The sequence below is a fragment of the Dipodomys spectabilis genome, unplaced genomic scaffold (assembly GCF_019054845.1).
Source record: "Dipodomys spectabilis isolate Male_0828 unplaced genomic scaffold, ASM1905484v1 ptg000090l, whole genome shotgun sequence".
Classification (NCBI taxonomy): domain Eukaryota; kingdom Metazoa; phylum Chordata; class Mammalia; order Rodentia; family Heteromyidae; genus Dipodomys; species Dipodomys spectabilis.
Genome location: NW_024870767.1, coordinates 150,831 through 163,205, shown reverse-complemented (window position 1 = coordinate 163,205; position 12,375 = coordinate 150,831). Strand labels below are relative to the sequence as shown.

General features: G+C 38.6%; 1 protein-coding gene across 1 annotated transcript in view; it reads left to right on the top strand.

The window, feature by feature from the left end:
- Window positions 1–7,952, top strand: part of Larp1b (La ribonucleoprotein 1B) — a 77,685-nt gene extending 69,733 nt beyond the window's left edge. The window contains 4 exon segments of the mRNA XM_042684812.1: window positions 239–383; window positions 3,340–3,449; window positions 4,582–4,709; window positions 6,156–7,952. Of these exon segments, the coding sequence (XP_042540746.1) occupies window positions 239–383; window positions 3,340–3,449; window positions 4,582–4,709; window positions 6,156–6,329 (557 nt within the window). The 3' untranslated portion in view covers window positions 6,330–7,952.
- The last annotated feature ends 4,423 nt before the right edge of the window (window positions 7,953–12,375 follow it).

The window sequence follows — 12,375 nt, the reverse complement described above, 5'->3', positions numbered from 1 at the left end:
CTAGCGCTCTACCACTGAGCTACCTTCCCAGCCGCTGTCCCTGAGCTCTTCAGCTCAAGGCTAGTGCTCTGCCACTTGAGCCACAGCACCACTTCGGCTTTTTCTGTTGAGGAATCAAACCCAGGCCTCATGCGTGCTAGGCAAGCACTCTACCACTGAGCCACCTTTCCAGCCCCCTATCTTGGCTTTTAAAGGTATATTTAATTTTGAAATGCTTTGTTATTTGTATTTTTTCCAGAAAGAAAACGCTTGGGAATTGGACAGTCCCAAGAAATGAATACTCTCTTTCGTTTTTGGTCCTTTTTCCTCAGAGATCACTTCAATAAAAAAATGTATGAGGAATTTAGACAACTTGCTTGGGAAGATGCAAAAGAAAATTATAGGTAAAAAAGTTTCTAGTTATTTTATACTTAGTGAGTTTAAAAAAAATGGAAGAGGGGCTGGGAAGGTGGCTCAGTGGTAGAGCGCTTGCCTTGCATACCTGAGGCCCTGGGTTCGATTCCTCAGCACCACATAAGCAAAAAGAAAAAAGCCGGAAGTGGCGCTGTGGCTCGAGTGGTAGAGCTCTGGCCTTGAGCTGAAGAGCCGAGGGACAGCGCCCAGGCCCAGAGTTCAGGCCCCACAACCGGACCCCCCAAAAACATGGAAGAAACAAGTACCAAAGTAACCTGACTGAAAGTAGTACAACATAATGGAAATGGATCCAGTGTTTTCTGTTACCCACAAACTCGGAAGATTAAAGCAAACATTAAGTCATAGCTTCTAAGGATCAAGACTCTAGGATCCAGCTCTCTAGGGAGTCCTGGCCCAAGATCTCCCATTGGGTTCAATCAGTGTTTTTGATGGAGTTGGCATCAGTGAAGACTTAAATTGAGCTAGAGAATCTCCCTGAGCTCCATCACGTGGCTGTTGGGCAGAGGTTATCAATTCTTGGTCACAACAACCTCCCAAAAGGTATTTTACAGCTTAGCTTCAGACACAGTGAGTGATGTAAGACAGAAACATAGCTTTGAGGTCTGTATCTTGTATAATCTACATACAGAAGTGACATACTGTCACTTTCCTACCATATTGTAGTGTTCATACAGACCAGCCCCACACTGTAGGAGATCATAAACAACTGATGATATGATCGGTAGAAACCTTAGAGACTGGCACAAGGACTGAATATAATTATAATAATTTTCAGGACTGGGAAGGCGGCTCAGTGTTAGAGTGCTTGCCTTGCATGCCTGAGGCCCTGGGTTCGATTCCTCAGCATCACATAAGCCAAAAAAAAAAAAGCTGGAAGTGGCGCTGTGACTCAAGTGGTAGAGTGCTAGCCTTGAGCTGAAGAGCTGAGGGACAGAGCCCAGGCCCAGAGTTCAGGCCCCATGACCTGACCCCCCAAAAAATTTTTCACTACTAAGCCAAGTCCCGGTGGCTCACACCTGTAATCCTAGCTACTCAGGCGGCTGAGATCTGAGGATCATGGTTCAAAGCCAGTCCGAGCAGGAAAGTCCATGAGACTCTTATCACCAAGTAAGTACCAGAAAACTGGAAGCGGTGCTGTGGCTCAAGTGGTAGAGTGCTGAGGAGCTGAGAGCCTAGAGTTCAACCCCCACAACCGACAAAAAAAAAATAATTTTCTCTCCTATAAACAGGACATGAGGGAAGCCAGGCGCTGGTGGCTCACGCCTGTAATCCTAGCTACTCAGGAGGCTGAGATCTGAGGATCACGGTTCAAAGCCAGCCCAGGCAGGAAAGACCGTGAGACTCTTATCTCCAATAAACCACCAGAAAACCGGAAGTGGCGCTGTAGCTCAAGTGGTAGAGCGCTCGCCTTGAGCTGAAGAACTGAAGGACAGTGCCCAGGCCCAGAGTTCAAGCCCCACGACCAACCAAAAAAAAAAAAAAAGCTGGTGGTCTACAACTTGAGGCACAGCTCTACTTCCCAAGTTTTAGTGTTTTCGCTTCATGAGGCATGAACTGAAAGAGCTAGTCACTTGCCTCTGCTCTTTTCTCAAGCAGTTAGGTTGCATATTTTAGTTGTGTTATTAATGGAATACTCTTGGTCTTTGAAATAATCTGTTAAAAAAATAAGAGTAAAAATCCAAATATGGCCTAATATTGAATAAATTCACAGGTGATTTTAGATAAGATTGAGACTCTCTCATTCTAATATAATCAATATAAGATAATCCCATAAGAGGAATGTCAAGGCACATTTGTCATTCTGTGTTTCAGTCCTTCATCGCATTTTTTTTGGGGGGGTGGGCCAGTCCTGGGTTTGAACTCAGGGCCTAGGCACTGTCCCTGAGCTTCTTTGGCTCAAGGCTAACGCTCTACCACTTGAACCGCAGGACTGACCACTTCCGGCTTTTTCTGTTTATGTGGTACTGAGGAGTCAAATCCAGGGCTTCATGCATAGTAGGCAAGCACTCTTACCACTAGGTCACATTCCCAGCAGATCATGTAACTTTCAGCCATACAAGCTCAACCAATTGCATCACTTCTGGATGCCAAAGCAAAGGATTAGAGTGTAAGTATATAGTTGGCATTGTGTGTTTCTCTTACTGGCTTGCCAAGAAGCCTATTTATAATTTTGGACAGACAATCACTCTGAATACTTGAGTCACCTGTCTAAGGGTTCTTACTGACATTTTAGCGGCTGTGCTCCCTTTCGTGGGTTCTGCTTACCACTGTTAGGTGAATGTTGAGCCCATGCTGTTGGCTAACCCACTGTACAGAACTTGTCTCAGGTTTTCTAGGTAGCTATAGAAAAAAGCAAATAAATTTGTTTTCTGATTTGTGATCTTTTATCAGGGTATGTGCTTTTAATTGTACTTAATAACCAAAGCAGAGAATGTTCTGTTAGGCCCCATTTCACTAGGTTTTTACTTTTGTAATTGAATGAGTCCATCACATCAAGAGTGGTAAAGCACCTGGCCTTGACTCCAAAGTACAAAAGATTAAGAGTGGCCTTGTCTTTTTAGAGTTAAGATCACATTCAAGAGTATTTAATGCTATAGAAAAACATGTGGTTATACATTCTAAGAAAAATTGAAAATATTCCAAAGTTCTACAGAGATAGCCGGGAGAGACACACTGTAGGTCTGAAGCTATAATCAAAGACTATAGATTCTCAGACACTTTGACTATACTGAGTCATCAAAAACAGTAGCAAAGTCATTAAAATATTACTAATTAGCATTTCTCTTAAAAATCTAAATGTTAAACCTCATTTCTTGCTTAGTTATTTGTGTTATATATGTTTATATTAATGCCACTGATTGTTAATGATTAATGTGTTATTTTGGAAAAAATAATTATTGTAAAACTTCTGTTTCCTTTTCATAGGTATGGGTTAGAATGCCTGTTCAGGTTTTATAGTTATGGACTGGAAAAAAAATTCAGACAAGAAATTTTTAAGGATTTCCAAGAAGAAACCAAAAAAGACTATGAATCTGGTAAAAAAAAAAAAAAAACAGTTAATGTTTGGAAATTATAAATCTGAATCTGTCAACAAATAAGGAATTTATAATTTGTGTCTTCATAGTAAACCATTTAAGATCTTCTATTATGGTTCGTGGGCAAAGGATGGAGCACATTAATAGTAACATCAGGGGCTGGGAAGGTGACTCAGTGGTAGAGTGCTTGCCTTGTGTGCATGAGGCCCTGGGTTTGATTCCTCAGTACCACATAAGCAGAAAAAGCTGGAAGTGGCGCTGTGGCTCAAATGGTAAAGCGCTAGCCTTGAGCTTCAGAGCTGAGGGACAGCGCCCAGGCCTCTGACAAAAAAAAAAAAAAAAAGTAACATCAGTGGGTAAGCTTGAACTGGACGGGTACAATTGCAAGTGATAAAAAGTACAAGGTCTAAGCCAGATCCCTAGGTCAGAGTTCTATTTCCGGTGCATAGTAACTTTATGACATTGAGTAAGTTCCTTCATCTTCATCAACAGCCTGTTAACAGATTTATGATTCAAATTAACATGTGTATCTTATATATGCTTAAATGTTTGTTATATACACTCAATAAGTGTTAGCTACCATTATTGTTTGTTCATTGCATGTCTTATTTTCAAGATCTAAAAAAAGTATATATTGAAGAGAAATAATTTTACTAGTTGAATCACATGTTTAATATTGGTCTTTTTTTTTTTTTTTTTTTTTTTTTGTCGGTCATGAGAATTAAACTCTGAGCCTGAGTGCTGTCCTTCAGCTCCTCAGCTCAAGGCAAGTGCTGTACCACTTGAGCCACAACGCCACTACTGTTTCCTGGTGGCTTACTGGAGATAAAGAGTTTCACAGCTTTTTCTGCCCAGGCTGGCTTTGAACAGAGATCGTCAGATCTCAGCCTCCTGAGTAGCAGTAGCTAGGATTACAAGTGTGAGTCACTGGCGCCCGGCTTAATATGGATCTTTTGGGGCTTTTATTTTTGTTTTGTTGAGACAGGATCTTACTATGTAGCCCTGTTGGCCTTAAACTCAGCATTCTGCTTTAGCCTTCCAAATGCTAGAATTACTAGGGTTACAGTTACCACTATGCCTAGCCAGTTTAAAGGAATTCCGTGTAACAATGCGTATTCTTCTTTGTTATTAGGTCAGCTATATGGACTAGAAAAATTTTGGGCCTATCTGAAATATTCTCAATCTAAAACACAGTCTGTTGACCCACAACTTCAGGAATACCTCTGTAGGTTTAAGAAATTAGAAGACTTCCGTGTTGATGTGAGTTCTTTATTTTTTTAATTAATTTTTTATTGTTATTGTAAAGGTGATAGATGGAGGGGTTACAGTTATATAAGTCAGGTAATGAGTACATTTCAATTTGGACAATGGCTCCCTTCCCTTGCTTTCAGTTTTTCTCTCCTGCCCCCATCCACAAGTAAGTATCACTGCTATATCCTCTTTTCTTTTTATTACTCATATCTCCACCAGAAAACCAGAAGTGGTGCTGTGGCTCAAGTGGTAGAGTGTAGCCTTGAACAAAAGAAGCTCAGGGACAGTGCCCAGGCCCTGAATTCAAACCTCAGGACTGGGGGAAAAAAAGGTAGTACCATGCAGTACATAATTAAATATAATAATAATAATAATAGGAAAAGAGTCTCCCAGACTTTCCTGCCTGGGCTGGCTTCAAACTGTGATCCTCAAATCTCAGTCTACTTAGTAGCTGGGCACCTACTACTACTTTTTTTTTTAATTGCTTTTGTTTCTTGTACTGAGCATTAAAACCAGTGTTCTGTGCATGTTAGGCAAATGCTCTGCACTGAAGTCTGTCTACAGCCCCCAAAATGTCCACCTTTTTTATTATTTTAACCCATATAATTTTTGTAACAGTTCAGTGGTAGAGTGCTTACCTACTACGTGCAAGGCCCCAGGTTACATGTCCAGCACCACACAAAATATATAATTATAGCTAGTTTCATTAAGGCAAGGCTTGTTATGTGCAACAGGAAAGAAGACTATAATCAGTTTGATTTCATAAGGAAAAGAAATGGGATGAATGTAAGAAGTAAGGACAAAGGAGAAAATAAAACTAATACAGAAATGAGGAAAGAATAAGAACTAAAATGTAGAGCAGAAAACTAAGTGGTGGCTGGAAATGTGGCTTAGTGGTAGAGTGCTTGCCTAGTATGCATGAAGCCCTGGGTTTGATTCGTCAGTACCACATAAACAGAAAAAGCTGGAAGTGGTGCTGTGGCTCAAGTGGTAAAAGTGCTAGCCTTGAACAAAAGAAGCTTAGGGACAGATCCCAGCCCCTGAGTTCAAGCCCTATGACTAGCGCCAAAAAAAAAAAAAAGTAAATGGAAGATGAGGTCCACTCCTGCTTTGGGTTGTGATTTTTGGTCTTTTGGTTCTGGGTAAGTGGCTTTGATGGCTCAGGAATGGAATCAGTAGAAATGCATATGTCTGGAATTAAGCTACTTTTCTTACACTCTGTTCTGTAGCTCAAACCCCAAAACATGGGAGCTTTATGAGTATCTGTTGAGTGAAAAAGTGAGCCTCTGATTTAGTTAAAGAAGAAATTTGAGTTTAATACTTTAAGTGCTATAAGGAGTCATTGTAGTAAAAAGTCTACTGAAGCACCAAAACAGTTTCTCCCTGCTGGAAAAGTCTGGCCTTAGATTCTGAAGGAGGGAGACAGTAAAATACGCCACCTTTCATGATTTGCAGCACCCTATTGGTGAGGAATTTGGAAGAAAAAGACATTCATCTACTTCTGGTGAGGAGCGTAATCGTCATAGATTTCCATCTAATTCCTCTACAAAACCACCAAATGGTGCTAAGCCTACATCTGCCAGTGAACTACACATCGCAGTAAAGTCTCCCAGAAGGAATACTTCGTAAGACCCTGCAACAGTTATACCAGACTAGTGTGACCTCAGTCTCAACAATGCCTGAGAAATAGACTGTTATGAAAGTTGTGTATCCTTGAAATCAACATTTACATCAGTATTTATGTTGGGAAATCTTCTGATGTTTAATTGTGATAACCAGATAAAACAAAAAGGGAGAAAAGCAGTAGCATTTTTTTCTAGCAACATAAATTTCACAAGCACTTACCCTGATTTCACAAACAAGGATAGTTTGTATGAGCCCTCTGCTCAGTGATGCACTTTGACCTCAGTGTTTCTTTAATGCTATGTTTACAAGACAGAATTCCTTAAATACACTTAAAAGTAACATGAGGAATACCTGATATTTCAGCTCATACTTCTTAAAGAAGATATATTAAGTTGTATTCATCTCTTCTATAGAGCTCTTAAAGAAGCGAATGACTTCACTATCAATTCATATTTGGACGTGGAAAACAAAGGAAGATGATGTGTATATTTTTTAAATTCACAAAACAAATATATTTCTTTTTGGTATATAAAGAAAGCTTTTTTTAAAAAGTAGAAATATATAGTTACATTGAAGTACATGTACTTTTGATGCTGAATTTTGTTTTTTTTTTCCCTCCTTAGTCATACCTCATGATTTTCGTCATTGATGTGTTGGATAGAGTTTTTCTGAATTGGCATAAAGTAGTTATATATTAGAAAAGATTTAATTTTGTGATTCTGTTAAACCTTGTACATGGAATTGGGATTATTGGTTATATTGGGATTGGTTGAAATACATATATTGGGAATTGGTTATATTAGGATTGGCTGGAATATTGCTATAAATAAATTAAATGTCTGTCTGCTTGTTTCAAATGTATCTCCTGTTAGTACATCTGCAAATGGGCATGTCACAAGTAGCTAGGTTATCAATTTAAAGGTAGTGTTCTTTTTCCTTTTTGTTCTTATAATTTTTGCTTTATGCTTATAAGAATTTTTACAAGTTATAACATTAATTTCTTTTTTGTTGTTATTGTAAGTGATGTAAATGATAGTTTTTGAGTTTGGGTGGGATTTAAAAAAATAAAAATTTTAAACTTTATTTAGAATATACTCATATTCAAACTATACTAGTAGAAGACCTTTGTATTTTATAAATGAACTTTCAGTTATTAAACTTCTGTTCATTTTCTTGAGCACAATAGGAGTCACAAGTATTTTATGTATTGGCAGAAATGGATAGTTTTTGTTCACTAAATGTATTACTTTATTTTTGTGTCAACCCACATGTCTTCTTAGAAATAGCAATATTAAAATATAGCTGGGGTGTTGTTTACTGGTAGAATACTTGCTTAGCATGACAATTCTCCCCAAATCCTAAAAACCCCAAGACATATAATCTTACATATTCTTCTTTGGATAAAAGGGTATTCATCAGTAAATACATTTGTATTTAGTTATTTTTCATGTGTAAGTGATCATCTTTTGAAGTTAAATTTATTCTTTGGGGGTTAATTCTGATGTGCTTTAATTTTTGGAAGCAGGCCAATTTGAAATTTATTATTCAGAAAATAAATTTACTCATGTTATAAAAAAGGATGCAAAACCATCAATATTTAAAACAATAAACCCTGAAGTGTTTGTGTTTGTTTATATGCTGGTACTTGGATTTGAACTCAGAACCCCAACTTGGGACCTCATACTTGGTTGGTCACACATCTAGCCTAGCTCCTTGCTGTTTGTTTTGGAGATGAAGTCTTGTGGATTTTTTCTACCCAGGATGGTCTCCAGCCCCCTCCTCTAGGTCTCAAGTCTCCTTAGTAGCTAGGATTATGGTCAAGAGGCAAATGGTCTCGGAATTTAAGTTTTAAGTGGGGTTTTTTGGTTGGTTGTTTTGTTTTGGGTGGTTTTTGTTGTTGTTGTTTGTTCTGGGTTTTTGTGGGGGTTTTTGTTTGTTTGTTTGTTTTTGGTCTGTCATTGGGCTTAAAAATAGGGCCTGGGCGCCATCCCTGAGCTCTTTTGCTTAAGACTAGTGCTCTACCACTTTGAGCCAGAGTGCCACTTTGGGTTTTCTGGTAGTTAATTGGAGATAAGACTCTCACAGACTTTCCTGCCCAGGCTGGATTTCAACCATGATCCTCAGTTCTCAGCCTCCTGAGTAGCTATAATTATGGGCTTGAGTCATCAGCACCTAGCAAGTGTTTTTTTCTTTTTTTTCTTGTCAGTCATGGGGCCTGAACTCTAGGCCTGGGCGCTGTCCCTCAGCTCTTCAACTCAAGGCTAGCATTCTACCACTTTAGCCACAGTGCCACTTCTGGCTTTTTCTGTTTATGTGGTGCTGAGGAATTGAACCCAGGGCCTCATGCATGCAAGGCAAGCACTCTACCACTGAGCCATGTTCCCAGCCTAGCAAGTGTTTTTTTTTAAAAGAGGTCTGTAGTTCTGGATTTTTAATGAGAAATTTCCAAACCATGCTTATTAGCTTTAAATGGTCTCTTGAAATAATTTAAATTTTTTCAATATCATTTTTGTGTTGAACACATGCATGTGAAATTTTAAGATTGTTTCTACTCAACTAAATATGAAAATGTAAATTTGGGGAATTGTATATTTTTATGAAATAAATTTTATCATATATGTTAGTAATTTTGAAAGCAATATATGTACACTGGAAAAGTCAGAAAAGCACAAAGGAAAAAAGTTACCTTCTTTAAAAAGAAAAAAAAATTAGTATTACACTATATGTATACAATTGAGAATTATAACTTACTCTTTTAATTAATGGAGTTGAACTGATGTTTTGATAGTTCTAAATCAAAACTTTTTTTTTGCTAGTTACATAGTATTATAGCATATGACTACAATTTACTTAATTGCCTATTGTTGAACTTGAGCTGTGGCAAGGTTGGGTCTTAGGAACAATTATTTAACTTGCTGTGTTATATCCTTTACAAATCAATTTTGTATATAAACATGGGGTTTTTGCCTAGAATAAATTCCTAAAAGCTAAAACTCTAAATTGAAATCAATTTTAAGATCCTCTAAGAGGGTTGCATCCTTCATCACTGATTATTGTACATCTTTGTTAAATTAAGAAGCAAAAATCGTGTCTGATCATTTTATCATCATTTCTGTTTTATTTGTATTTTTATTACTAAGTAGTTTGTATGAACGGGTTATGAGTCAGGTTATGAATACAATGCTTCTTGGTCAATGTTACTCCTTTTTGTTGTTGTTGTTGGTCATGGGTCTTGAATTCAGGGCCTGGGTGCTGTCCCTGAGCTTTTGTGCTCAAGGCTAGAGCTCTACCACTTTGAGCCACTGCACCACTTCCAGTTTACTGGGGGTTAATTGGAGATAAGAGTCTCATGGGCCAGGCACCAGTGGCTCACACCTATAATCGTAGCTTTCAGGTGGCTAAGATCTGAGGATCTTGGTTCAAAGTCATCCTGGGCAGAAAAGCCCATGAGATGATTATCTTAAACACTAGAAAACCAGAAGTGATGCTGTGGCTCAAGTGGTAGAGTGCTAGCCTTGAGCTAAATTGCTGAAAACAGCACCCAGGCCCAGAGTTAAAGCTCCATGAACAACAACAAAAAAAGAGTCTTATAGACTTTCCTGCCTGGGCTGGCTTCGAACCTGTGGTCTTCAACTCTCGGATATTAGCTTCCTGAGTAGCTAGGATTACAGGCGTAAGCCACTGGCACCTGATTTCCTTTATTTTTTTGTAACATGGATTTTAAGTTTTTAATGATTTGCTCTTCAAAAGCAAGTCTGGCTTGTCAGGAACTTTCATATTTTTAAAGATTTTTTTTATTAACATACCTTAGTGTACAAGAGGGGGAGTATTTATTGTGACATTTCTATACATTCATACAGTTTACCCTGAACAAATTCACCCCCTCTATCATGCTCTTACCTTCCTCCCCAACAAGTTTTATTGTTTTATTTTCATATCGGCAAATAAACCAGCTTGACTTTATTAATCCTTCTTCATTCTCTCCTCTCTTGCTGTACCTGCCAGCCCCAACAGAGCCCATGTTACTTTCCTGTCATTCATTTCTTTTGGTGTGCATGAATTGTACCAAGGCGTCACACATGCCTGTATTATATTCTAATAAAATAATCCTTTATCTTGGTTTTTCTTTCCCCAGGCCCTGTTAATCAACAGCTTTCAGAGAGTTCTGCTTTAGGCCATCTTTATATAGAGTTGCAATGTATTTCCAAAACTAGCGGAAAAAAAAAAAAGTCCTATATATTTTGCTGATCACTGTTGGTTCATGTCTGATATAGCAATTCAGGATGCTGGAATTTGAGAATATGGTTCAAAGCCAGCACAGGCAGGAAAGTCTGTGAGATTCTTGTTTCCAATAAACTACTCAAAAGCAAACAAAAAAGAAAAAGGTAGAGCTGTGGCTCAAGTGGTAGAGCACAAGCTTTGAACAAAAGAAGCACAGAGACAGTGCCCAGTCCCTGAGTTCAAGCCCAGGACCAGCACAAAAAAAGAATCCTGTATATATCCTACAAAATTAAGAAGGTGAGGGAGGGGTCCATGGGGGAGGGACAGGTGAAAAATGTTGGAAGGAGTAACATTGATTAAGACATATTGTGTTCATGAACTGCTTTCTTAAATGGCAACTCCTTTGTACAGCTACTTAATGATAAAAAAATACAAGACACCCGTATATTTTTATACTTATTAACTATCTTATTTATAGATTTCTTAAGCATATCCTTTATGTTTTCCTATTGGAGTGCTTATCTCTTTTAGATTGATTTCTGAGCTTTTTTGTTTTCTAATTTTGTTCATGTATATTTGACATACAGATTTTTCAGTAAAATTTAAAATTAAACTCTTTAAATTCTAAAGGTAAAACTCCAGCATCTAAAAATGTTGTTATTCAATGAAAAGAAGAACATCATTGACTATAAACTACCAAAAGTTTAAGTCCCTAGAGCCCTTAGCTATTTCCTTGTTTATGATTTTGCACAACTTTTAATTTTATTATAAAAATAAGAAAAAGCAACATTAAAAATATTTGAATCTAGAGCTGGATGCCAGTAGCTCTCATCTATAACCTTAGTTACTCAGAAAGCTTAATTCTGAGGATCATAGTTCCAAACCAGCACAGGCAGGAAAGTCTGAGACTTATCGCCAGTTAACCACCAAAAAGCCTGAAGTGGAACTGTGGCTCAGTTGGTAGAGCACCAGTCTGTGAGGAAAAGCTAGGGGACAGCACCCATGCCTTGAGGGCTGGCATACACAAAAAAAGTTTGACTCTGAGCTTCCTACCTTGTTAAAGGAGTAACTGATATTGTTCATGGAGAAGAAATTAATATTAAAAGAGAGACATGTTCGCTTTTAAACTTGCATATCTATTTTTGCAGTAGGGTTGCTGTTGCTGTTTGACTTCCAATTTACAATTCTTCTGTCTCGGCCTCTGGCGTGCCAGATTACAGGAACATACCACCACATTTGGCATAGATTATTTGTTTGTTTATATTGCTGGAACCAGGGCTTTAACTCAGGGCCTTGTGTTCACTTGGCTTGCTTGAGCACAGCCTTCAACTCAGCTTTTTGCTGGTTCTTTTGGAGAGAAAGTCTTTTGGACTTTATTCTCTGGACTGACTTCAAACTACAGTCCTCCAGGTTTCAACCTCAAGAAGCTAGAATTATAGGTGTTGAGCCAGCAGTAGTACTAGGGTTACAATTTTTTGGTGTGTGTGCCTGTCCTACGGCTTGAACTCAGGGTCCGAATGCTTCCCTTTGCTTCTCTTGCTAACAGTTGGAGCCACAGCTTCACTTCTGGCTTTTTTGGTAGTTTAGAAGAGATGAGAATCTCACAGATTTTCTGGCCTGGACTGGCTTCACACTGCAATCCTCAGAATTCAGCCTCCTGAGTAGCTAAAATTCCAGGTGTGTGCCCCTAGCGCCTGGCTGGGTTTTGGGTTTGTTTTTTTTTTTGGGTCCGGTCGTGGGGCCTGAACTCTGGGCCTGGGCACTGTCCTTCAGCTCTTCAGCTCAAGGCTAGCGCTCTACCACTTGAGCCACAGCGCCACTTCCGGCT